Below are 25,112 nucleotides of genomic sequence, written 5' to 3'. Positions count from 1 at the left end.
GCGGGGAGGAGTGAAACGCAGCTAGGCCGCGCAGGACCCAGAGCTTTGGAGCGATTCGATGGGTGGGCATCACAAGGGCTGGAGGCTGGAACTGCAAGGGAAGGGCAAGAGCCGGAGGCGGGACAAATGCTGGCAGGAGGAGGGAGTGCAGAGCGAGGAGACATCCCCACCCCATTGCGCGCGCCTCGCCCGCTAACGCCCCTCGCTCCTCCTCCAGCACCTCCCAGGCCCAGCGCAGTTCGGCCGCTGAAGATTGTCCCCACCCGGCGCCCGTCGGGCATTCCTGTGCAGCGTGGCTCCGTGCCAACCACGTGGTGCCCCAGCCCGGCCGTTCCAGTGTAAGTGGCGGCCCGCGCAGCCCTGGCTTGGCGTGGGGGAGGGGCTGTTTCCCGGACTCGTCGGGGGCAATGCCTGTCCGGCGCCTGGCTGCTCTCAGGCTCCTGGCCCGGGGCCTCTCGGCGAGCGCGATCTGCGGGCGGCCGAACAAGGCGCCGCGCGTAGGTACCAGGGCCCGCCTGCTGCCGGGTTTGGGGAGGGGTAACGTCAGAGCCCGTCGGTCCGCCTCCTTCCTTGCAGGGCTAGTGGGAGTCGGGACGGGCTCCAGCCTCGCAGCCTCCTGGAGCGAGGGGGGCAGGGCAGGTCTGGGCGCTCGGTTTCAGGAAGGAAATGGACACATTGGAGAAAGTGTGATCTGTGGGCAGAGGGAAACAGCAAGGGTCCCTTAGCTTGGGGAAGAGAAGGGGAGGGGGTATGATAACTTTCCAAGTACTAGGTAGGGATATTAAATTTCGGTTAATTGAATAGTTGAGTAACCTCATGAATTCGTATGGGTTAGTTGACTATTCTATAGTCCCCAGAGATGGAGCTGGCAGCCAACGTGCTCCTGCCCCACTGCCAAGGAGCCCCCTGCACTTGACGCTGTTGCCTCTGTATCAGAGGCAGCAGTGCAGGGTGTCAGGTGGGAGCTGGTCCATGAGGGTTTAAAAAAACAGCTTCCCTCATGGACCTGTCAGCCCACACTACCGCCTCTGATAAAGAGGCAGCAGTGCAGGGTGGCAGCAGCTCCTAGTTGTGGGTGTTGTCTGAGCTCCCAGACCCGGCACAAGTTGGAACTGAGCCGGGTTGCTTGCTTGCCCAACTCCTAATATACTTTAAATGCAGAGCTGCAGCAGGGGTAAATCCTGGAGCCATTGCAAGCCAGGACTGAGCCAGAGTGTTGGGTAACCTGCTGAAAAATTTACTGGGGGGAGGAGAGGAGGAGAATACATGTAGTCTATAGCGTTAACCTATAAGCTTTTGCTTAACGGTTAATCAACTACACCAGTGGTCTCCAACCTTTCGGGGCTGCTGGGCGCCTGAGGGTGGGGCCACTCAAGTGCCACGCTCCCAGGGGCAGGGCCGCCCACGCGCCGCACATGTGCCATGTGGCAAGGGCCGCCCACGTGCCCTGCGCCTGGGGCCAGCACCGCGCATGTGCTACATGCCCAGGGTAGGGGCCACCCCTGTGCCTGGGGCTGGCACCGCACATGTGCTGTTTGCCCGGGTCAGGGGCCACCCATGTGCCCATGCACCACGTGCCTGGGGCTGGTGCCACGCATGTGCTGCGTGCCTGAGAGCGGGGCCGGCCCAGATGATTTGGCGGGCACATAGAAATGCCCCGGCGAGCGCCGTGGCGCCCGCGGGCACTGTGTTGGGGACCACTGAACTACACTATTACATCCCTAGCTCCAGCCAGACTGGGCCTATGGAAGGTGGGTGTGGCACTGCTCCAGCCTGGTCAGGCCACCAGTTAACCATTCACAGTTCCATCAAGTACGTGAAATGTTAGAAGGGAACAGTGAAATTGTTGTCCACGGAGGATAGGATAAGATGCAATGGGCTTAAATGACAACCAGGGCGTTTTAGGCTGGACAGTATGAAAACTAGCCTATAGGTAGTTAAACATTAGACCAAACTGCCAATGGATTTTGCAGCATCTCTGTTGTTGGAGGTTTTTAAGAACAGGTTAGACATCTCAGGAATAGTTTAGTTAGGTAGTCTTGCATTAGTGCTAGGGACTGGACTGGACAACCGCTTATGATCCATTCTAGGCTAGGGATGTTACATTTTGATTAATTAATCGAATAGTCAGTGGGATTTCCAGTGATTAATGGATAAGAACTAGCACATTCTGCCTTTTGAAAAGTACAAGAGCCCCAGCAGCAGAGGACTCTGAGTCGACTACCCGATAAGCTTTTGCTTGTCAGATAGTTGACTAGTCAATTAGTCGCTTATATCCTTATTCCAGTCCTGTATGTATATGGTTCTAAGTTTACAGTGGGTCTGGTCCACGAAAGCTCATCATCTAATAAACCATCTAGTTAGTCTTTAAAGTGCTACGTAGTCCTGCATTTTGCTTCAGCTACACCAGACTAACACGGCTACATTTCTATTACTATTCTAAGTTTACAGTGGCACTTTACTGTGCTGCAACTTTGTGACTTGGGGATGTGAAAAAACACCTTGTTGGGAGTGCTGTAAAGCACCTGTATAAACTGGGCTACAGTGCAGGGAGCCATGCTCCCAACATAGTTCGCTATTCCCTTTGTGATCGGTTATGCAGAGTTCTTGGAGATTTCTCTCCTAGTGCTCCTACCATGGCCACACTGCTGCATTATAAGCACTGCTACAGCTGTACTTTAAGCTTTGAAATCTTGACAGTCTTATGTCCTTCCTAGCCCCCAGGCCTCACTTGCTCATTGTTGCTGTTCTCTGGCATTCTGTGTTCAATAATGTATGCAGTGGTAAATGTAACGTATGCCTTCACCCAGTGTCATCATCCTTGTAGATTATCATTAAAAATCTGTGCAAATTGCTTGTAGCAAATTATATTGATTGGATAGCTATAGCTCCTTTTTGTGGATTATCCATAAGCAACCTTTTGGGTTTTGAAAAAGCACTTTGTAATTGTTTAGCCCCTGCTTGTGCTGTGAATGTGTGCTATCATATGGGGCTGTGCATGAATTAGTTGCTTGGCCTGTTTATTATGGACCGTTTTTGTGTTGTCAGGTCATTCAAGTCATACAGTTTGGTTTCTGCTCACTGGATGATGAAATGTTATAGAAGAGCATGGCTAGAGGATAGAGACAATGGAGGAGGACCCAGGAGAAGGCTGGGCTCCATTCCTGGCCCTGTCTCTGGCCTTTTGGATGGCGTTAGAGAAGTCCATTCTGGTACATCTTAGTTTCCTGATGTGTAAAATGCGGCTAAAAATACAGGTTGACCCTTCTAGTCCAGCATACTCTGGTCCAGCAGCATCTGTGGTCCGGCATGATTTTAGCCAGATGCCTGCTTATCATGGGTGTGGCCAAGTTTCCTTCAGTCCCCTTAAGTTTGTTTATAGCCACCAGTCCTGGCTTCAAGTGATCTATGCTGCTGTTAGCTCTAATTTATCCCTAAATGTCTTCTAAGAACCCAATACACATTGGAAATATTGGTAATGCTGCTAGATAATACTGACTTCCTGTGGTTTGACAAATTGTCTGGTTCCACACTGGTCAGGTGCCAAACTAGAGAAGTTCTACCTGTATTTGTGAAGCACTTCATGATTGGGTGAAAAGCACTATATAAAAACTAGGATTTATATTTTATTTATAAACAGGGTGAGCACTTAGGGCTTCTTGCTCAAGGAGCAGCTGTGTGCCAACAAGTGTGCAACCCTCTTTTTAAAAGTAATGTTGGACAAGAAAAGGTGAAAATGTGACTACATTGCAAAGTACAGACTCAGGTGTGGTCTGCACTTTAATAAGTGATGTATAAAAACCTATCTACCATTCCTTGGTTGAGAGGAGAGGAGCAGAGCAGAAGGTGGGTCGGGGAAGATGTTCCTACACTAGCAGAAAAATCCTTTCTAAAGGAGTAGTTTTAATCTCTGCTTCTGGGTAAGGCTGACATAGCTGTGCCAGTGTGGTCTCTATAGTATAGACACAACCTAAGTGGAAAGGTTCTTAAATTACTTTGCCAACAGTTTCTCCAACTGATAGCCAAAGAAACTAAGTTGTAGCCCAAGTGCTGGGTGTGATATGTTTATCATCTGTTTTTTCCACTGATGGAAATGCCATTTTTTGTTCCACTTCTTTCTGCTCTGTCATTTTCAGTTTGTTGCAATGGCTGGGGATACAAGAGCAGCAGCTGCCAGTCAGGCAAAAAGACTGAAGAACAGCAAAGAGGAGACAGAAAATCAAGAGGAAAATGGACACCAAGACAAAAAGTTCAAAGGATGCCAAGAGGATGTGGAGGATCAGAATAAAAAATTTCCCAAAAGGAAGATTGTTCTGTTGATGGCGTATTCTGGGAAAGGCTACCATGGGATGCAGGTATGCAGTGAGGCAAATGCTACTCAGCCTCTTGTGTTGGGGGGTGCATATCTGTCTGTATCAATCTGCCCAAAGTAGTGCAGTGTCAGAAATGAGGGGAGCCAAGAAGGATAAGGCTGAGAAATGTTATAGCCCAATCTCAGATTCTGATGTGTTAGTGTCCTTTAGAGGAAGCCTAGAGAATGTGGATTAAATTATGCTAGTAGCCGGTCCACACCAGCTTTCCTGCCAGTGTTGATACTGGTGGAACTTACTGGAGTTGTAGCAACAATGTGAGATCTTTCAGAAAAAAACCTTGCTCTAGATAGCCCTTCAATGTAGACTGAAAGCACCAAGCTACAGCTCCACTAGTTCAACTAAGAAGCCTAGTGTTACCTTGTAACATGCCTGCTACTTTTTCACTGAGATCGTTAAGATTCTGCAGTTGTGGCTGTTTCACTACCTCCTGGATTTTCCAAGCCCTGTTCATTTAATTTCTAAAATGTTTTTGGCCACTGTCAGCAGACAGGATACTGAGCTATATGGACCTTTGATCTGACTCAGTATGGCCATTCTTATGTTTAGATGTGTACAGGCAAAAATGGGCATAAGACCAACATTCCACAATGTGTCCTCTAGTGTAGATGAGTTCTTCAATTTATCATTGAAATGCACACAGAGCAGAGGGCTCCAAAACATGTACATTACATTTCTGCCTCTTTCTGTTGCATTTTTAGAACCTCTCTTTCCTGGAGATACTTGTCCCAATGCAGCCCCATGATTCTGATGTGCTCCACTGGATTGTTTTACTTCTGCCTAACTGCCCTGCTGTAGCTAAATTAAACTGGGGGGGGGGGGAGGGGTAGGTTTGCATCAGTATAACAACATTGCTACAAAGTGTTTCCAGGATAGACAAGCCCACAGATACATGACTGCTCTCTTAACCAAGCTGTGCAGAAAGTGACTTTTTGAATGCAGTAATAGCAGTTGTGAGCCCTTAGATGTATACAATCTAGGGATGTAAAATCCCATTTAATCCTTTAATTACTTAATCGATTAAACATTAACTGGAGGCAGGCGGGGGTGCATTCCAGCTTTGGCCAGGGGCTGCTCCATCCCGGCTGGTTTCGTCCCCATAAGCTGGGAGCTGGCAGATCCCAGCTCCCTCTGCATCTGGTCCCTGAGCTAGCAGCCCCCCGGGCTGGAGCAACCCACATCCCTAATATAATCTAAGAATATATATCATCTAATTTATTAATACAAAAGCGGCGAGGAGTCCTGTGGCACCTTATAGACTAACTGAAGTGCTGGAGCATAAGCTGTCGTGGGCAAAGACACACTTCGTCAGATGCATCTCATGAAGTGGGTCTTTGCCCACGACAGCTTATGCTCCTACACTTCATTTAGTCTATAAAGCTGTCGTGGGCAAAGACCCACTTCATGAGATGCGTCTGACGAAGTGTGTCTTTGCCCACGACAGCTTATGCTCCAGCACTTCAGTTAGTCTATAAGGTGCCACAGGATTCCTCGCCGCTTTTGCAGATTCAGACTAACACAGCTACCCCTCTGATTTATGAATACAGTGACCCAGAATTTCAATGTGATGGCTTTGGCTGTACTGGAATAACAGCTCCTCTGGTGCTGTTTTGCAGACTCACAGATTGGTCATTTGTGATCTCTACACAAATCCAGTTATTCATGGTGTTGGCAGGCATTGAGGAATCATCTGAAATCACTTCTATCTGTTACCAGCTATAAAAGCAAAAGAAATACTAAAACTATGTTTGTCTCATTCATGACTCCAGGTAAAATATAATGGCTAGAGTTTAAAAGCTTCAGAGGGGTAGCTGAGTTAGTCTGTAACTGGAAAAAATTTTAAAAAACAACATGCAGCACCACAGGGTATGACTACACTTGCACCCTATTTCGAAATAAGGATGCAAATACAGCAGTTCAAAATCGCAGATGAAGCAGGGATTTAACTATTCCATGCTTCATTTGCATAATTGCGTTATGGCGCTATTTCGAGTTAGCATTATTTTGAATTAATAGACGCTGTGTAGATGCGGTTATTTCGAGAGAAAACCCTTCTCTCAAAATAACTGTTAAACCTCATTGTACGAGGAATAAGGGTTATTTCAAGAGAAGGGCTTTCTCTTGAAATAACCACGTCTACACAGCGTCTGATAATTTGAAATAGCGTTAACTCAAAATAGCTCCATAATGTGATTATGAAAATGAAGCACAAATCTCAGCTTCATTTGCAATTTCGAACTGCTGCATTTGCATCCCTATTTCGAAATACGGTGCAAGTGTAGACATACTCTTAGAGACTAACAAAACATGTAGATGGTATTATTAGCTTTTGTGGGGACAGCCCACTTCTTCAGAGGAGTGGAGTATTAAAGGTCCAGTTTCTAAATAAATAGCGGGTTGGGGGAAGAGAAGGGAAAGAAAAAAGGGGAAAGAAATAGAGTCTCCATGCTGCATGAAACTGATAGAGAAGGTACTGATTGTTCTTATCAGCTTCATGCAGCATGGATGCTCTAATTGACTATTTTTCCCCTTTTCCCCCTTCCCCCCTTTATTTATTTAGAAACTGGACCTTTAATAACTCCATTCATCTGTAGATGTGGGTTGTGCCCATGAAAGTTCATGATACCATCTACGTGTTTTATTAGTCTCTAAGGTGCTGCGTGACTATTCGTTGTTTTTTGGGTAGAGTTTGTTTGAGTGTGGCATTGCTGTTTGTTCTATGAAAAGAGAACTTTGAAAATTAATTGAGAGTCCATTGTCTAATGGATCCTGGATAATGATGAATCTTCAAATAAAGTATTAATTGTAGTTTTTTCCTCTGTTTGTCTTCAGCGAAATGTGGGGTCCTTACAGTTCAAGACAATAGAGGATGATCTAGTATCTGCCCTCGTTCGGTCAGGGTGCATCCCGGAAAATCATGGTGAAGATATGAAAAAAATGTCCTTTCAGAGGTGTGCACGAACAGACAAGGTGTTGAAGCTCTTTCTTTCATGCTCTAACAGAAGCTAGTGGTACTAAGATCGTTTGATTGTCTATGAATCATGTGCATTTTGGATCACTGATGAGAAATAAGATCATTTTATAATGTGAGATTCTCATTTGTTAGTGAATATATAGTTATATTAAATATAAAATATTTGTAGTGTGTGTACACATTCTCTACTAAATTAAAATTTAAATAAATTCTAGTTAGTAAATACAAAAGTAGCAATTAGATATTTATACAGATTCTTATTTATAAAGCATCTGTGATAATCTGTTTGTTACTTCTTCCTTCCAACCCACTTCTCCCTTGTTTGTTCTGTCCTCTTAGTAATTTTTTTTGTGGGGTTTTGGGGACTGTTTTCATTCTTTGACTATGTGGCGCTTACCACAGCGGGGCTCTTATTCTTAATGAAAATTCGGAGATGTTACTCTAATATACAGATTTGTATACAGCACATGTTTGGTTTTGTAGGAATCAAATACATTGAAATGCTACAGAGGAAGGTGACATTATAATATATTTGCAACCTTATTCCTTTCTCCAAACTTACTAAACTATCAGAGATCCTCACAGTATGTTGAATCTCTTTTCATGTATTCATGGGTCTCTCCTGTCCTCAAGCCCAGACCCTTCCTGCCACCACCCTGCCTTGACTCCCCCCTCCCAACTCCACCGCCCCTACACACACTCCAGTTGCACCCAGTCCTCCGGCCTGCAGGGAGATGCAACCTCAGGTGGCCTGTTGTGAGGCAGCAGCAGTGGTCAGGTTCCCCTCCACTCGCTATGGGAAAATGGAGTACTCACTCTGCTGCCCCGTTATTCATAGATTTCACTACACATGATGGTATCAGGAATGCATCCATCTTGAATGGCGAGCATTTGTAGTACCCTAGCCCAAGGGTGATTTTTGGCTACAGCACAGAGTTGGGGGAGCTGGGTTCTATTCACAGCTTTATTATAGTATGCTTTCTGTGTGACTGTGAGAAAATCCTTTAAATGCTTATTCTTGTTTATCTCAGTTTTACCAGTGGGAGAGGGGGACACAATGCATCTTAGATTTGCTGAGGTGCTGAATTTTTTGTTCTGTTTTTTCTGTATGATTCTGACTGCAGGATGCCTTTTTATGGTAGCGTCTTTGTTTCATTTCACAATGACCAGTAACAGTAAAGAAAATGAACGAGAGTGTATACAGATGATCTATTTTAAATTTTTGTTCTGATTCAGATCTTTCATTGTGGCTTCATTACAAATGTGTGTTCTCATTGGTTTTGTTTTCATAGGGTGTGTCTGCTGCTGGACAGATTGTGTCACTGAAGATCTGGCTGATAGACAACGTTTTAGAAAAGATCAATAACTATCTTCCTGCTCATATCAGAATTTTGGGTAAGAATATGAAAAAGTAGGTATCCCAGCAGTATGTACAAACACTGATTTTAATTGAAAGAGGAATTTTTTACTAAAGAGCTTTTTGCTATACCATTCAGATTTTTTTTTCAAATATGTCAGTGTGAAAAGGTTTGGGGTGTTTTTTTAATCTCCTTCTGTTTTATATTGATTCTTCTTGGTGTGTGTGGAGAGGGGAGGGGGATTGGCTGATACAGAAGTTTTGTTAACAAAATGTCATTTTTAAAAATGAGGACTGAAAAGAGTCACCGGCGGATTCAGCTCCAAGAACAAATGTGATGCCAGAACCTACTTCTACATGTTACCAACATTTGCCTTTGCCCATAAAGATCATGGTATCCAAGATGAAACTTACCAACTGAGCAAAGAGACACTTGAGAAAGTCAACAAGCTTCTTGCTTGCTACAAAGGGACCCATAACTTCCACAACTTCACCTCTCAGAAGGCACCCAAAGATCCCAGTGCCAAACGATATATCATGGAGATGTATTGCGAAGAGCCCTTTGTGAGGGAAGGCATGGAATTTGCAGTGATAAAGGTGAAAGGACAGAGTTTTATGATGCACCAAATAAGGAAGATGATCGGTTTGGTGATAGCTGTGGTGAAAGGCTATGCACCTGAGTCCATCATGGAGCGCAGCTGGGGAGAAGAAAAGGTGGATGTCCCCAAAGCTCCAGGGCTTGGGCTGGTCTTGGAAAAGGTGCACTTTGAAAAGTACAATAGACGCTTTGGAAATGATGGTTTACATGAGCCACTGGAATGGAAGGAGGAGGAGGAGAAAATTGCTATTTTCAAAGAGCAACATATCTATCCCACTATTATAAACACAGAAAGGGAGGAGCAATCTATGATGAGCTGGCTGAGCACCCTCTCCATCCATGACTTCAGTGCCACTTCTTCAGGTGTACAAGTTGATGACAGAAATTCAAAGGTAATGGTTGAAGCTAGGGATGTAGTGTAGTTGATTAACTGATAAGCAATAGACTACACACATTTCCCTTCCCCTGTCCCCCAACCAGTACATTTTTTAGAAGGCTGGCCAGCAGTTATGGCTCTAACTGGGTGCGGGACCTACCCTTGCTGTGGCTCTTCATCTAAAGTATATTAGGAGCCAGATGGGCAAGAAGCCCAACTCAGTTCTGGTTTGCACCAGGTTCAGGAATTCAGACCCTGCCGCCCCCACAGAGAGGGGCTGCTGCCACCCTGCATTGTTGCCTCCTTATTAGAGGCAGCAGCACAGGGCAACAAGCATCTGGTCTGCAAGAGGAGCTGGTTTTTAAACTGGCTCCCCTCTCGGACTAGCTCCTGCCTGTCACCTTGTGCTGTGGCTGGCCCTGCCCCAAAGGACTATAGAACAGTCAACTAACTGATAAGAATTCATGAGGTTATTTGATTATTCAAATAACCGATATTTAACATCCCTAGTTGAAGCTATTAGCTTTTTTAAAGGACACTCTGAACACTTACCTGGTGTCACTACACCATCTAACATAATCTTAGAGACTATATTAAAATAATCAGAGATACATATATTTCTCAATATTTGGATATGACAGCATAAGAACAACCATGTGGGTCAGTCCGACGGTCTGTCCAGCCCAGTATCCTGTCTGCTGTCAGTGGCCAATACCAGATGCCCCAGAGGGAGGGATCACAACAAGTAATCCTCATGTGATCCTTCCCCTGTCACCAACCTCCGGAGAAAAAGAGGCTAGGGATAGCATTCCTATCCATCCTGGGTAATAGCCATTGTTGGACCTAACCTCCATGAATCTATCTGGCTCTTTTTTGAATGCTGTTAAACTTCTAGCCTTCCCCACATGCTCTGGCAAGGAGTTCTACAGGTTAACTGTGCGCTGAATGAAGAAAAACTTCCTTTTCTTTGTTTTAAACCTGCTGCCTATTAATTTCATTTGATGGGAATAAGTAAATAACTTTTCCTTATTCACTTTTTCCACACCAGTCAGGATTTTATAGACCTCTATCATATCCCCCCTTAGTCTCCACTTTTCTAAGCTGAAAAGTCCAAGTCTTTTTAATATTTCTTCATATGGCACCGTTCCAAACTCCTATTCATTTTTGTTGCCCTTTTCTGAACCTTTTCCAATGCCCATATATCTTTTTTGAGATGAGGTGACTACATCTGTACGCAGTATTCAAGATGTGAGCGTACCATGGTTTTATATAGAGGCAATAGGATATTTTCTGTCTTTATTCTGTATCCCTTTTTAATGATTCCTAACATTTTATTTGCTTTGTTTGACTGCTGCTGCATAGTGAGTGGATATTTTCAGAGAACTATCCACAATGACTCCAAGATCTCTCTCTTGAGTAGTTGTAGCCAAATTTGTCCCCCATCATATTGTATATGTAGTTGGGATAGTGTTTTCCAATGTTCATTACTTTACATTTATCAACGTGAAATTTCATTTGCCTTTTTCTTGCCCAATCACTTAGTTTGGTGAGATCTTTCTGAAGCTCTTCACAGTCTGCTTTGGTCTTATCTATCTTGAGCAGTTTGGTATCATCTGCAGATTTTGACACCTCACTGTTTATCCTTCCTCTAGATAATTTATAAATAAGTTGAATAGGATTGGTCCCAGGACAGACCATTGGGGGACCCTACTAGTTACCTTTCTCCACTCGGAAAACTTGCCATTTTTTCCTGGCTGTTCTTTCCTGTCTTTTAACCAGTTAAACACCTTCCCTTTTAGCCCATGACAACTTACTTTACTTAAGAGCCTTTGGTGAAGGACCTTGTCAAAGGCTTTCTGGAAATCTAAGTATACTGTATCCACTAGATCCCCCTTGTCCACATGTTTGTTGACCCCCTCAAAGAACTCTAGCAGATTAGTAAGGCATGATTTCCCTTTACAGAAACCATGTTAACTTTCCCCCAACAAATTATATTCATCCATGTGTCTGACAGTTTTATTCTTCACTATCGTTTCATCCCTGGCATATGGTCACTTTTACAGTTTTTGTTGGTAAGGAAGAAATATTTTAAAGTGCAGGAATATATGATTGCTAACCCACATAAATATGGGTTGAGAGCCCAAGCAGATATTTTTATTTATAACTATCTGAATTCAAGGGAAACTATATTTCAGATTGACAGGATCCTTTTAAATACAAATTTGCATGAAGAACTCACTTATCCTCTATCTAATTTTCTGTTTTATTTAATATTCTATTCACTTGCAAAAAAGCTTAAAGTAAGAGGAAAGAAAATGTAGTTACTCTGCTCCCTAATCTTCTAAACAGGAGTGGACAATAATTTTTGATGGAAGGGGCCACGCCAAGATTTTAGTAAGCGGTTAAGAGCTACCCTTTAATAGAGAGGATCTAGGGTCTGGGATGGTGGATGGGGTACAGATTGCAGCTTGGGATAAAGGACTGGGGTGCAAGAGGTTGGTGTGGGGTCTGGGAGAGAGTTGGTGTGGGGTCTGAGTGAAGGAGGGAGCTGTGATCCAGAGCAGGATCTAGGAGGGTGTATGGCTGCAGGAGTGGATTCTGGACTGGGGAGGAGATTAGGAGGTAGTGCAGGTTTTGGGAGGGAGTTGTGACCCAAAGGAGATGGGGCGAGCGGATACAGAAGGTTTGGGTAGTGACATGGTAGTTGGGGGGAGGGGGAGTGCCAGAGGCCGGCTGTGGCTGGGAGGTGCTTATCGAGGTGCCAGCATCCCAGCAGGAACCTGAGACAGGCTCCATACCTGTCAGCGAAATTTCTTAGCTCCTATTGGCTGAAACTGGATAATGGGAGTACATGGATTTTGCTGGGGATGGGGCTAATGTGCAAATTCTCCCATCCTTCTCCAGCTTGCAGAGCAAATAGCAGCCATCTATAGTAAGGGTGCAGCGAGAGGTGGCTATAGGCCAGATCCAGCAGCGTGGCGGGCAAAATCCAGCCATCTAGCTGCCTCTTGCCCAACCTTGCTGTAACCCACCAAGAGCCAAAACTTCCACTGAGCTCAATGAGAAATTGCAAGTTCAGACTTTTAGTGCATGGAATTTCTATTGATTTGAATGGGTTTTTTAATAGGAGACATGGGAAATAAATCTGTTAGTCTTTAAGATACCACAAGACTTCTCGGACGAGGCCTGCACAGAATATGGCCTGCAGGCTGGATCCAGCCCATCAAGCCACCAGATCCAGTCCACGGAGGCAGTGGGGAACTCCAGGCAGGCTCCCCAGCTTGCCCCACAGCCCTTCACACCACTCAGAAATGTGGATGCGGGGCGCTTTCTCTTCATGAGCCTGAAGGGAAGTGAGGGAAGATTCAGACACTACTCCCACAATTAGCACAATCCCATTGGCTGGTTTCTGGTCAATGGGAGCTGCGTATTTGAAAAAAGTCAGTCACAAAGCACAGCACCCCCACAGGCACCCCTCCTGCTAAGTTACTCAAGCACATGGGCAGGCAGGCAGAAACATTTTAAGCTCTACAAGCCTTTAGCTCGACAGGCAGGCTGGTTTGACTGCTGGCTGGTAAGTCTCCTGGCCAGAGCCTGCCTCTGGCTCCCCAACCCTCCTTTCCTCCCCCAACCCTCTGCCCCCACTCCCGCCTTGCTATGCCACATATCCAAACCTTTTGCCCGTCTCTTGCACCCATATCCCCTCCCAGATCTGGCACCCCAGTCTCCTGCCTGAGATCACAATCCCCTCCCTGCCCTGGGTCACAACTGCCTCCTTCATCCAAACTCCTTCCCAGACCCTTATCCCAAGCTCCCTTCTGCACCCAACCTCCATCCGAGACCCCATATCTCCTCCATTAATACCATGGAAGAGTGCAGCCCTCAACCACTTTCCAAAATCTTGGAGTGGTCCCCCATCAAATAATTATTGCCCACCCTTGCCTCTGACTACTTGTAAAAACAAACATGGCTATCCCTCTGAGACATTTTATGATTTATTTTGGAGTGAGACAAAATTCTAATATTAAAATTAAAATACAGTGTGTGATTTGCATGAATAAGGACAACTAAAGTCTTCCCTGTATTATTTTTATACTTCTGATAATTATTTCGCTGCAGTGTGCTGATGTAGATACACTGTTATAATTAGATGTATAACATATGCTACCTTAATTTGATTGAATTTGACTAAAAAAGTACAAAGAATTTTCTCCTGCCTCCAGTGCTGTTTGATTATATAGTGAAGACTCACTACTGGGAAGTTAAAGAAGTGCTGAGCTGCTGGGCTAGTGTGTGCTTATTACCAGTTGTGGGGGTCTGGTCCCACCCCCTTCTCTCCCGCTTGTCTTTTCCGCTCCCTAGCTACTGATTGGTAGCCGCTTTTAAAAGTATGTTCCGCTGGGTGTGCGGGGTGGGGGGTCTAGGCCCACCCTCACTCCCAGACCCCAGCCCAGGGCCCTAAAGACAGAGTCTCCTGGACCTGTCCCACCGGAGGGGGTACATACCCTTAACCCACCGGTGCGCCGGCTCCGTGCCCTGCCTTGGGCTGCTTCCACCCCACCTCCTTCGCACCTATCTTATAGCTGTCTTCCTCCTCCCCTGTCTCTCTCCTGTCTCGCTCCTCCCTCTCCTGTCTCTCTCCCCCCCTTTGCCAATTCCCTTGGGGCTTTTATCCCCCTCCCCCTTGCCCTTCCTCCCGGGTGTCTGATGTCACTTCCGCCCCTGCCGCCACTTCCGGCCGCCATTGCCCTGTGGCCGTGCGATCCGCGTTGCTGGGCAACGGCCGCCGACCAGCCGCTCAGCTGCAGAGCGACGGCGCTACACAGTCCGCAAGTGGTTAGCTCCCGCGGTGTTGCCCCCATGAGCGCGAGGGCAATCGCGGGGTCAGTATGGGGTGGACCAGTTTCAGGGGGGTAGGCGGGTCTCACCCCGTCACACACCTTCCCCCTCATGCTCTCGTCTTGTCCCCTTTGGTCTCCTTGGTCCTCGGCCATGTTTCTTGATAAGAAATCCGCGTTTCCATTGGCCTTCCCAGCTGGGTGACTTACTTCGAAACGTTATGGCTGTAACGCCAGGTACCAATGCATAATCCGTGCGTTGGAATCTTTCATGGCTTGAAGCCAGCGTAGTGGGGCATGGTCCGTCACCACCGTAAACGGGTTGTCTAAAAGGTAATATCGCAACAGGTTAACGGCCCATTTTACTGCTAATGCCTCTTTCTGTATTGTTGAGTAATTCTGCTCCCTCGGTATTAACTTGCAGCTAATGTATACGATGGGATGTTCCTCCCCCCCTTCCCCTTGCGAGAGTACCGCCCCGAGGCCTACCTCCGAAGCGTCAGTTTGTAGGATAAAAGGTCTAGTAAAGTCGGGTTGGGCCAACACCAGTGCTTGAGTTAGGTGTTGTTTCAAACCCTTAAAGGCTTCTTCGCACCGGGGGTCCCACCTTACCCTTTTCGGTGCTGAGTCTCGTGTCAGGTCTGTTAGCGGGGCCGCCAATGTAGCGAAGTCCGGCACAAATCGGCGGTAATAACTGGCCAGTCCTAGGAACTGTCGAACCTGTTGCTTGGTGCTCGGAGCTGGATAGTCTCGTAGAGCCTCGATCTTACTCACTTGGGGGCAGATCTTACCTTTTCCCACCGTGTACCCCAAATAGGAGACCTCCTGTTGGCAAAAATGGCATTTGGATGGGTTTGCTGTCAGCCCTGCCTCCCACAATGAGGACAGTATAGCTCTTATTCGCTTCAAATGTTCGGGCCAGGTCTGACTATATATAATTATGTCGTCTATAAGCGACAGTGTAATCTTCGTGGGGGCGTAGTACCCAGTCCATTAGACGCTGGAAGGTGGCTGCAGCTCCCTGAAGCCCGAATGGTATCTTTACAAATTGGTACAAGCTGAAAGGTGTTAAGAAGGCCGTTTTTTCTCGGGACTCGCGTGTTAGTGGTATTTGCTAATACCCTTTGGCTAAATCGAGGGTAGATAAATACCTGGCTGTCCCGAGTCGTTCTAGCAATTCATCTACGCGGGGCATGGGATAAGCGTCAAACTGAGATACCGCGTTGACCTTGCGGAAGTCGATACAAAAACGGATAGAACCGTCGGATTTGGGGACCAGCACAATAGGGCTCCTCCAGGCGCTATGGGATTCTTCCACCACTTCCCACTTCACCATCTTGTCCACTTCCTCTCTAACGGTCGGCCACAATTTCCGGGGTATAGGCCGTATCGGGTCGCGGATCGTGCAGCCGGGTTCGGTTTTGATGTGATGACAAGCCACCTCCGTATGTCCGGGTAACTCTGTTAACACTTGTGGGAACTCATTTAGCAGGTTTAGGATTTCCCCCTTTTGTGTCTCTGACAATTCAGATCCCACCTGGAACTCCCGGGCCACCCCTGCCTCGAGTCCCATCAGGCTCTCCTGAGCCCGCCATTCCTTCATGAGGTTCACATGATAGATGTTCGTTGTTTTCCTCCTCCCTGGCATTCTAACTTCATAGTTTATGTCCCCTATCCTACGGACGACTTCAAAGGGCCCTTGCCACTGTGCCAATAATTTGGATGACTGCTTGGGTAGCAGGAGGAGTACCCTATCACCTGATTCGAAAGTCTGCAGCCTTGCCCTGCGGTCGTAATATTGGGCTTGCCGCTCCTGGGCCCCGAGGAGGTTTTGTTTGGCGAATTCCCCCACCCATTGTAGTCTCTCTTGCAGCTTGAGAATATAGGGCACAGTCCCGACCGCCTGTGTCACCTGGTCCTCCCAGGTCTCACGGATTACATCTAAAATCCCCCTGGGTTGTCGACCGTATAATAGTTCAAAAGAGGAGACTCCTGTAGAGGCTTGCGGTACCTCTCTTACGGCGAACATCAGAGCTGGGAGCGAACAACATCCCATCCGCTGGGATCTTCCTGAAATTTTCTAAGCATACCTTTGAGGGTGCGGTTAAATCTCTCAACTAAACCATCCGTCTGGGGGTGATATACGGACGTCCTCAGGGCCTTGACTCGGAACAGATGACACAATTCTTTCATTAGGTTGGACGTGAAATTTGTCCCCTGGTCGGTAAGAATCTCTTCCGGCAAACCCACTCTCGCAAATATCTTAACCAATTCTTCAGCGACCGTCGAGGCGGTTGTGTTTCGTAGGGGTGCCGCCTCCGGGTAACCGGTAGAATAATCTATAACTACTAAGATGTATTGAAAACGACTTTTTGTTGGTTCCAAGGGTCCCACTAAGTCCATGGCTATCCTCTGGAAGGGGACTTCTGTTATAGGGAGAGGCACCAAGGGTGCCCGTGGTACCCGCCCTGGTCCCGTCTTCTGACATTCGGGGCAGGACTCACAAAAGTCGCGGGTGGCCCGGTAGATCCCGAGCCAGTAAAACCTTTGGAGGAGGCGACTAATCGTTTTTTCGTAACATAGGTGGCCAGCCCAGGGGTTACTATGGGCCAGCCTTAGTAGCTGCCAACGGTGCTGGGCGGGAACCAATAGCTGGGTGATGATTTCCCCCTGCACCTTCCCTTCCGTCACCCTATACAACCAGTCACCCTGAATCTCAAATCTGGGGAAAATCTGGGCTATCCTCTGCCTGTCATGCTCCCCTGCATTTCTAGCGGCTTGTTCCCAAGCTTGCTGTAACAGGGGGTCCTCCCTCTGCTCCCTCATAAAGTCAGAGGGAATCTCGTCCCCTCCCTCGCCGCCTCCTGAGGCCACTTTAGGGTCGGCTGCTAGAATCACTTCCTCCCCTCTCCACTCCGGCCACTCTCGTAGGGCTTGCTCAAAGCCCTTCCAGTGTCATCCTAGCAAGACAGGGTATATTAACCTGGGTACGAGAGCCACGTAGACCCACCCTTCCTGGGCCCCATCCTTGAGGTGTACCCAGGTTGTAGGGTATGCTTCTACTCGCCCATGTACACACTGAACGTGGACCGGGGGACCCTTTGTGCTTCTTTCCCCCACCTGGTCTGCTCGTACCAGGGTCTGGCCGCACCCTGAATCCACCAGGGCCGTGACTTGTTGCCCCTCCACCTCAACTTCCCGTAAGATTTTTCCCCGCTCCCCCACCTCTACCGTCGCCGCTCGTCTCGTTACCTGACCATACGAGCAGTCCATAAATGGGCAGTCCCTTTTGAAGTGCCCCTCCTGTCCACACTGATAACACCCTCCAGTTGGCCCCCGAGCCTGGGTGGGATTGTCCGGACGCACCTCCCGGGGTAAAGGTCGGGGGACGGGTTCCGTTGCCATCGACCGATTCCACACAGGCGCCAGACGTCTTCCGCTGCTCCTGTTGGGACTGGGAGGTGTTCCTGCTCCCCCTCTCTCGCCGGGCCGTGGGGGCGCCAGGACAACTCCTCTACCGCCCCCTCCATGAGGGTCCTTCCGTCCCCCGCTGCCCCCTTCACCACCCTCGGCAGCCATATAATCTTCCACTAATGTAACCGCCTCTCCTAACAAAGTGGGATGATGGCGGCAAACCCAGCGCTGGCTCTCGCCCGGTAGGATGTTAATAAATTGCTCTAGTACTACTTTCTCGGCCACCTGCAGTCCGGTCTGTTGCTCTGGTTCCAGCCAGCGCCATCCGGCTTCCCTTAACTTCTGGGCAACTGCCCGAGGCCTTGCCCCGTGAGGGTATTTCTCTTGTCTAAACCTTTGCTGGTAAGATTCTGGGGTGACCCCCAGCTGATCAAGTATCGCTTCTTTCACTTTAAAATAATGTAGGGCTTCCCGGGGGTCTAGACTCCGATAGGCCAACTGAGCGGGGCTCGTAAGATACGGAGCTAGTATTGTTGCCCAATGTTGTTCTGGCCACCTGGCGGCAGTGGCTACCCTCTCAAAGGTGACCAGGAACGCCTCTGGATCGTCTAGGGGCCCCATCTTGGCTAACCTTATTGGTAGCTGGGCGAGGGCCCCTCCCTCCGCCATATTACCCCCCTGCCCAAGGGGTTGTCCCCTTCCCATACCTCCCCATTGTCTTACCCAATGTTCCTGGTTGGCTTTATATTGTTCCACTACCTCTGTGAGGAGCTACCTCTGTTGGTCCTGGTGTTGAGCTGCAAGTTGCTGCAGGAGGGCTGTTTGGTGTTGGTGTTGTTGCCTCTGATTTTCGGTTAACCATTTAAACATTTCCGCAGTCTCCATGCTCCGCTCAGCTGGGGGGGCTGGTTGCACCCCTACGTCTCCTTCTAATAATTCCACCTTTGTCAGTCTTTTCCTTTTCTTCTTTTCCAGGGTGAGGTGCCATCCGCGACTCCTAGTTTGTGCGATACAACAAAAACCCACGGACTTCCCTCCACTCTCCTTCTGCGCCTATCGAAACCCCCTTAAAAAAAAGGGGGAAAAAATCAATAATTTTTTTTTTTGACGGTTAACCCTTGGGGTTCAGCGTGCCCACATTCTCCACCACGTGTGGGGGTCTGGTCCCACCCCCTTCTCTCCCGCTTGTCTTTTCCGCTCCCTAGCTACTGATTGGTAGCTGCTTTTAAAAGTATGTTCCACTGGGTGTGCGGGGTGGGGGGTCTGGGCCCACCCTCACTCCCAGACCCCAGCCCAGGGCCCTAAAGACAGAGTCTCCTGGACCTGTCCCACCAGAGGGGGTACATACCCTTAACCCACTGGTGCACTGGCTCCGTGCCCTGCCCTGGGCTGCTTCCACCCCATCTCCTTCGCACCTATCTTATAGCTGTCTTCCTCCTCCCCTGTCTCTCTCCTGTTTCGCTCCTCCCTCTCCTGTCTCTCTCCCCCCCTTTGCCAGTTCCCTTGGGGCTTTTATCCCCCTCCCCCTTGCCCTTCCTCCCGGGTGTCTGATGTAACTTCCGCCCCTGCTGTCACTTCCGGCCACCATTGCCCTGTGGCCGTGCGATCCGCGTTGCTTAACCCACTGGTGCACACAGTCCGCAAGCGGTTAGCTCCCGCGGTGTTGTCCCCATGAGCGAGAGGGCAATCGCGGGGTCAGTACGGGGTGGACCCGTTTCAGGGGGGTAGGCGGGTCTCATCCTGTCACACCAGTAAATTCAAACAAATATAATACTGTGTGTGGTTTTGTCACAGACTGGTTGGGGAGTTGTGTGACAGATTCCATAACAGAACATTTTTAGCCTGTTTACACTGCAAAATGTTTTCCTGGTTGTTTTGCAGTTGGATAATTTTTTTGCCTTTTTATTTAATAATAGAAAAGGCCATTTCCTTTTCAAAGCTGCATACAGCTGTTTGCATTTGTTTTTAAATCAACAGTTGGAAATACATGACTTTGAGCCATATCATCATCATTGCTGACACTGTTTTTCTTTATTACAGCCTCACTCTTACTACTTATGTTAAGAAAACACTGTAGAACCCCTGACTTTGACTCATTTTAAAAATGACAATGTCAATTTAGAATTTAAACAGTTTCCTTATGTGTGTTACCAATAGCCCCATAGATTGTTACTGTACAACCAAATACACTTTTTAAAAGTAACTTACTTTTTCACAAGTTTAACCTAACATTTGCAGTGAGGTCCCTAGATCCTGGAGCGCTCTGGGGAAATTCTCAAGTTTTGTGACTGCTTCGACAAATGTATAGGTTTAGTTGACTTAAACATGAGAATATACTTGGTATAGGATCCCTGTGTCATTCAGTGTGGTTTTAATTTTATATGGCCTCTCTGTAGTTTCAGTTTTCAGTATGCAAACAGATTGTCATCATTTAGTTTCAAACTGAACCGAGTTCTTAACCAATTCTGTTAATGATGTATGAGAAAATAAAATCCAGCTTATCATCTTAGATGTGTTGGCTCTGTTGTGCTGACAGGCATAATGATTCTGTCCTTACTATTTGGAGTCTAAATTGACCTGCTGTAAGTTACTGCTTTTGTAGCGCTATATGGAGCTGGATTTTTCAGTGTATCTACCAGCCATAAGAAGTAAAAGGCAATATTTCCCCCTACTCCTCAAGTAATTTCAAATGTAGTAACTAGAGGTGGGCTCAAGCCATAACATTTGGATCCCCATTCTCATTTCCCTAGAATTTGGAGTAGTTGTGATCTAGTATTTCGTGTCTATAACAAACTGGTGACAACCATTTTTTTCCATTCTGCTTTCCAGAGTAACAGTCTTGAAGGCAGTGATGATTGTGGTGATGATTCTGACTGAGACAGTAAATAGCAGGAGCTGGGATCTTTGCTGCTTGTGATTCAGTTTGAGTAGAACTAAGTGGCCTTTCTAAATCAAGCAGTCCAACAAACCACAGCTTTTCTTGCATGCTGAAAATGAGTACTGTAAAATGAGACAACCAAAAGGAATGGGGGAAGGATAATGCAGCAAGGATCCTGAAACTGCGTGTGCACACTAGTAGCTGATGCATTGGAATATGGTATACTTGAAAAGGAAAACAAAAATTAGGTTATAAAGGAATCTTGTGCAGGAATGTTTTCATTATGTAATTTGAATTATGTTTTTATGACCATAAGAGTGCTTATATGAGAGATGTAGTTATTTAAACATGTGTAATCTCTAAAAAAGGCAAGTGCAAAACATTTTTAAATTTTATTTTTATTTTATAGATTGAAGACCTTTATGTACCATTTTAAAAATCTCTTTAGTTCATAGAATTTTTTCATCTGTAGCTATAATGATTTCCAAATTGACAAAGACTTTTTCTTTTGCACATACTATCCATGACTTTCACATGAAATGTGTATGGGATCAGAAAACTGTTTTTATACAGGTGACCCTGCATTCTCTGGCTAGAGAGAGACTTTCTTTGCCATCTGTAATCTTAAGAAATTGTCCCTTTCATGAATGAGATTTAACTTTGGAAAGTAGGCTGGTATACATGTGTCAGGAGACATGTTGATCCTTTTATTTTAAAGGCATTATTAACAGCAGATGTGTTCTTATTATTTGGATAATACGAGAACATAGATTTATAGCTGGCAGTTTATGCTGAGCATCTTCAACCCGAGTAATTGTTTCACAAACTCTTTAATTATAGTTTGTTAAACATTTTTGAACATGTGAAGTATAAGCTCAAAGTACGAAGCCTTAGAGCGGATCATTATTGCCTATGGTAGATCACTAGTTATGTTGCTGTTAGATTGGAATCCTTTTCTTGCTAGATTACGCTCTGCTACATTTTGGCCTACATAAATGAAATGTAAAGTTCAAATTTTCTGTAGGCTTCAACCCAGCATGCATAAACTTTGCATGTACAAATCTTCATTATCCCTCTGCCAGCTGGGTGATTGTATAATAAATGTGGGATATGTATGTCAAATAGGTATACAAACATATACATGTGGTTTCAGAGGTTGTGGCTGAAAATTTGGCCCAGGGTATTTTCTGTGTTGGGTCTGTGTACAGAAAAGGAGGAAAGTATGCCCCTAACCTTGAAACCAGTTAGAGGGGAGAGTATGCAACACTGCTTAAGAGACAGCTGCTTTCAATCTGATGGCCTTTCTTCCTCCATGAGTTAAGTTTTTGTTTTCTGTGTCTTAGGGCATATGAAGCTGCTAAAGATTTTTTTTTTTATCAGAATTTGTTCTTAATTCACCATCTGTGGGATCACCTTTGTTAGGGGTGGGAAAGAGGAGGAACAGTGGTGCAAACCTCCCATAACCCTTCTACTTTTAAGGGCCCTGGAGCCAGCTGGTGCCTTATGAATGGGATGCCTAAAGGCATCTCCGCACTATGGGAATCCTAGCACATAGCTATGGTGACATAACCCCATAGTGTAGATGCAGTGACAGAAGGGGTAGGAACAATGTGGAGTCCTGTTGCACAGGTACGGACACTGTAGGTTGGTTGAGGGAAGCATGTTTCTGTCAGTCAATCTGTACCTACACCAGCAACCAGGTCAGCAGAGCTACAGTGCTCAGGAGATATCTGATTTTCACACCCTTGCTCACCATAGCTATGTCAACCTGCATGTTAAGCAAAGATCAGGCCTAGGAGACATGCTGATTGAGCCCTTTCCAGCTAAACGTTGCCATTTTGGCTTCAAAGGAGGCTCAGAGCTGTGTAAATTAAAGCTTTCTTTCAGGGCAGTGGCCTCAGTGGAAGTGGATGTATTTTCCTACTGAACAAAGGTCCTGTAGGTTTGACACACAGACTACAGCACCTATGGATGTGAATTAAATCCCCATTGAATGTAATGCTGTTTTGAAGGGCTGTCTTCTCAGTTCAGTTTTGTGAAGTGTATTAAATTGTTCCTGTCTAAGGCCTTATGACTGAACTTATAATTCCTTTGGGACTCCATTTCTGCATGAGTAGTTTGTCCTTTTATTTGTATTAAAAAGTTACTGTGGATATTATGCTCCTGTGTTTCTTAACATTTTAATTAGGAGTTTTATTGTTATCCCCAGAAGGTCTTGAACCATATTTTGTCTTGTAGGTAAAAGCAGATTTGTGAGGTGTGTCTCTCAGTGTGCCTTCAGGAAATGCATTCTCCCCCCTAGATTCTTGTACAACCCTCAATATTTGTACAACTTATATTATCTTTATGATCTCTTCACTCTCATATTTTATCAACTTCAATCTGTGAGCAAAGTTGGGGTTATTCTTAATAAAATATCCATAGGAATATTGCCAATTCAAATCAACTCGATGGGAACTTTCATTTGTAACCTTTTGAGAAAACTAAGAAACATTCCCTAGATCATTAAAATTGAACATTTTAACCTTATTTGCTGTGTTTGTGCTGTTTACTTTATGCTCTTAACTCCCTTTGGAGAGTTCCCATTTGGGGATATCATTCACTGGAACAATTCTGCAATATCTAGGTTTCAGATTCCACACAGGCATTTGAAAACAAATAAATCCTCTGTTCACTGGGATACTTCTTACAATGTAATGTAAAGATTCTTGGAGATAGTTGTAGGCTTTTAGCACTTGTATACACTAGAAGGTATTTTGTTGTTTTAAGTGCCCTAATACAGTTAAAGTTGGAAGTGACGGAAGAGGAGAAGGACCTCGGAGTCCTGGTTGATCACAGGATGACTATGAGCCGCCAGTGTGACATGGCCGTGAAAAAGGCTAATAGGGTCTTGGGATGCATTAGGCGAGGTATTTCCAGTAGAGATAAGGAGGTGTTAGTGCTGTTATACCTCATTGGTGAGACTTCATTTGGAATACTGTGTGCAGTTCTGGCCTCCCATGTTTAAAAAGGATGAATTCAAACTGGAACAGTACAAAGAAGGGCCACTAGATTGATTCGAGGAATGGAAAACCTGTCTTATGAAAGGAGACTCAAGGAGCTTGGCTTGTTTACCTTAACCAAAAGAAGGCTGAGGGGAGACATGATTGCTCTCTTTAAATATATTAGAGGAATAAATACCAGGGATGGAGAGGAATTATTTAAGCTCAATATCAATGTGGACGCAAGAACAAATAAACTGGCTATCAGAAAGTTTAGAGTCGAAATTAGACGAAGGTTTCTATCCATTAGAGGAGTGAAGTTCTAGAACAGCCTTCCAAGGGAAGTAGTGGGGGCAAAAGACCTATTTGGCTTCAAGATTAAGCTAGATGGGATTTTGAAGGGGATGGTCTGATGGGATAACATAATCTTGGCAACTAAGTGACCTTTCGCTATCAGTGGTAAATAGGGCAATGGTGGGATGATAGGAGTTACTATAGAGAACTTTTTCCTGGGTGTTTAGCTGGTGAGTCTTGCCCACATCTCAGGGTTCAACTGATTGCTATATTTGGGGTCAGGAAGGAATTTTTGGCTGAGGCCCTGGAGGTTTTTCGCCTTCCTCTGTAGCATGGGGCACGGATCACTTGCTGGAAGACTCTCTGCATCTTGAGGTCTTTAAACCATCATTTGAGGACTTTAGTATCTGAGATATAGGTAAGAGGATTATTCCAGGAGTGGGTGGGTGAGATTCTCTGGCCTGCATTGTACAGGGGGTCTGACTAGATGATCATAATGGTTCCTTCTGACCTTAAAGTCTATGAGTCAGGGGTCACTGACCCACAGAAAAGTCAGTCGGGGCCACACAAGTAAGATGCAAAAAAAAAAAAAACCCTCCAAAGCCCCCTAAGCCTCACTAATGTGGCCCCAACTGTGCTGTGGGTGCTGGGGCAGGGTGCTGGGGGGGTGCTGTGGCAAGGTACTCATGGGGGTGTGGTCTGGCTAGGCAGCTTGGGCCAGTATCTGCAGATCCTGCAGCTGGACTCAGGAAGTATGGGTATGTCTACACTACAAAGTTAATTCGAACTAATGGACGTTAGTTCGAATTAACTTTGATAGGCGCTACACTAGCGCTCCGCTAGTTCGAACTAGGTAAACCTCATTCCATGAGGACTAAGCCTAGTTCGAACTTACTAGTTCAAATTAAGGGGTGTGTAGCCCCTTAATTCGAACTAGTGGGAGGCTAGCCCTCCCCAGCTTTCCCTGGTGGCCACTCTGGGCACCACCAGGGAAACTCGTATCTCACCCCCCCCCCCCCCCCCGGCCCCGAA

At 46.3% G+C, this 25,112-nt stretch overlaps 1 protein-coding gene across 4 annotated transcripts; it reads left to right on the top strand.

Annotated features, from left to right (window-relative positions):
• Positions 1-344: 344 nt before the first annotated feature.
• On the top strand, positions 345-23,334 carry PUS1 (pseudouridine synthase 1). 4 transcript variants are annotated; one of them, XM_075898403.1, is made up of 6 exons: positions 345-497; positions 4,137-4,355; positions 7,203-7,340; positions 8,637-8,739; positions 8,994-9,691; positions 20,757-23,334. In XM_075898403.1, exons 1-6 carry the CDS (start codon positions 408-410, stop codon positions 20,802-20,804), a joined length of 1,296 nt encoding a protein of 431 aa, XP_075754518.1. In that variant the 5' UTR covers positions 345-407; the 3' UTR covers positions 20,805-23,334. The 4 variants fall into 4 exon arrangements, with proteins under 4 accessions (XP_075754518.1, XP_075754516.1, XP_075754521.1 ...); XM_075898401.2 differs by having other exon boundaries at positions 18,903-23,334; XM_075898406.2 differs by having other exon boundaries at positions 350-501; positions 18,903-23,334.
• The last annotated feature ends 1,778 nt before the right edge of the window (positions 23,335-25,112 follow it).

This window comes from Pelodiscus sinensis, chromosome Z, assembly GCF_052426305.1.
Source record: "Pelodiscus sinensis isolate ZL-2025 chromosome Z, ASM5242630v1, whole genome shotgun sequence".
Lineage (NCBI taxonomy): Eukaryota > Metazoa > Chordata > Testudines > Trionychidae > Pelodiscus > Pelodiscus sinensis.
Note: the sequence above shows the minus strand (reverse complement) of the source record. Positions and strands in the feature narration are given on the sequence as shown.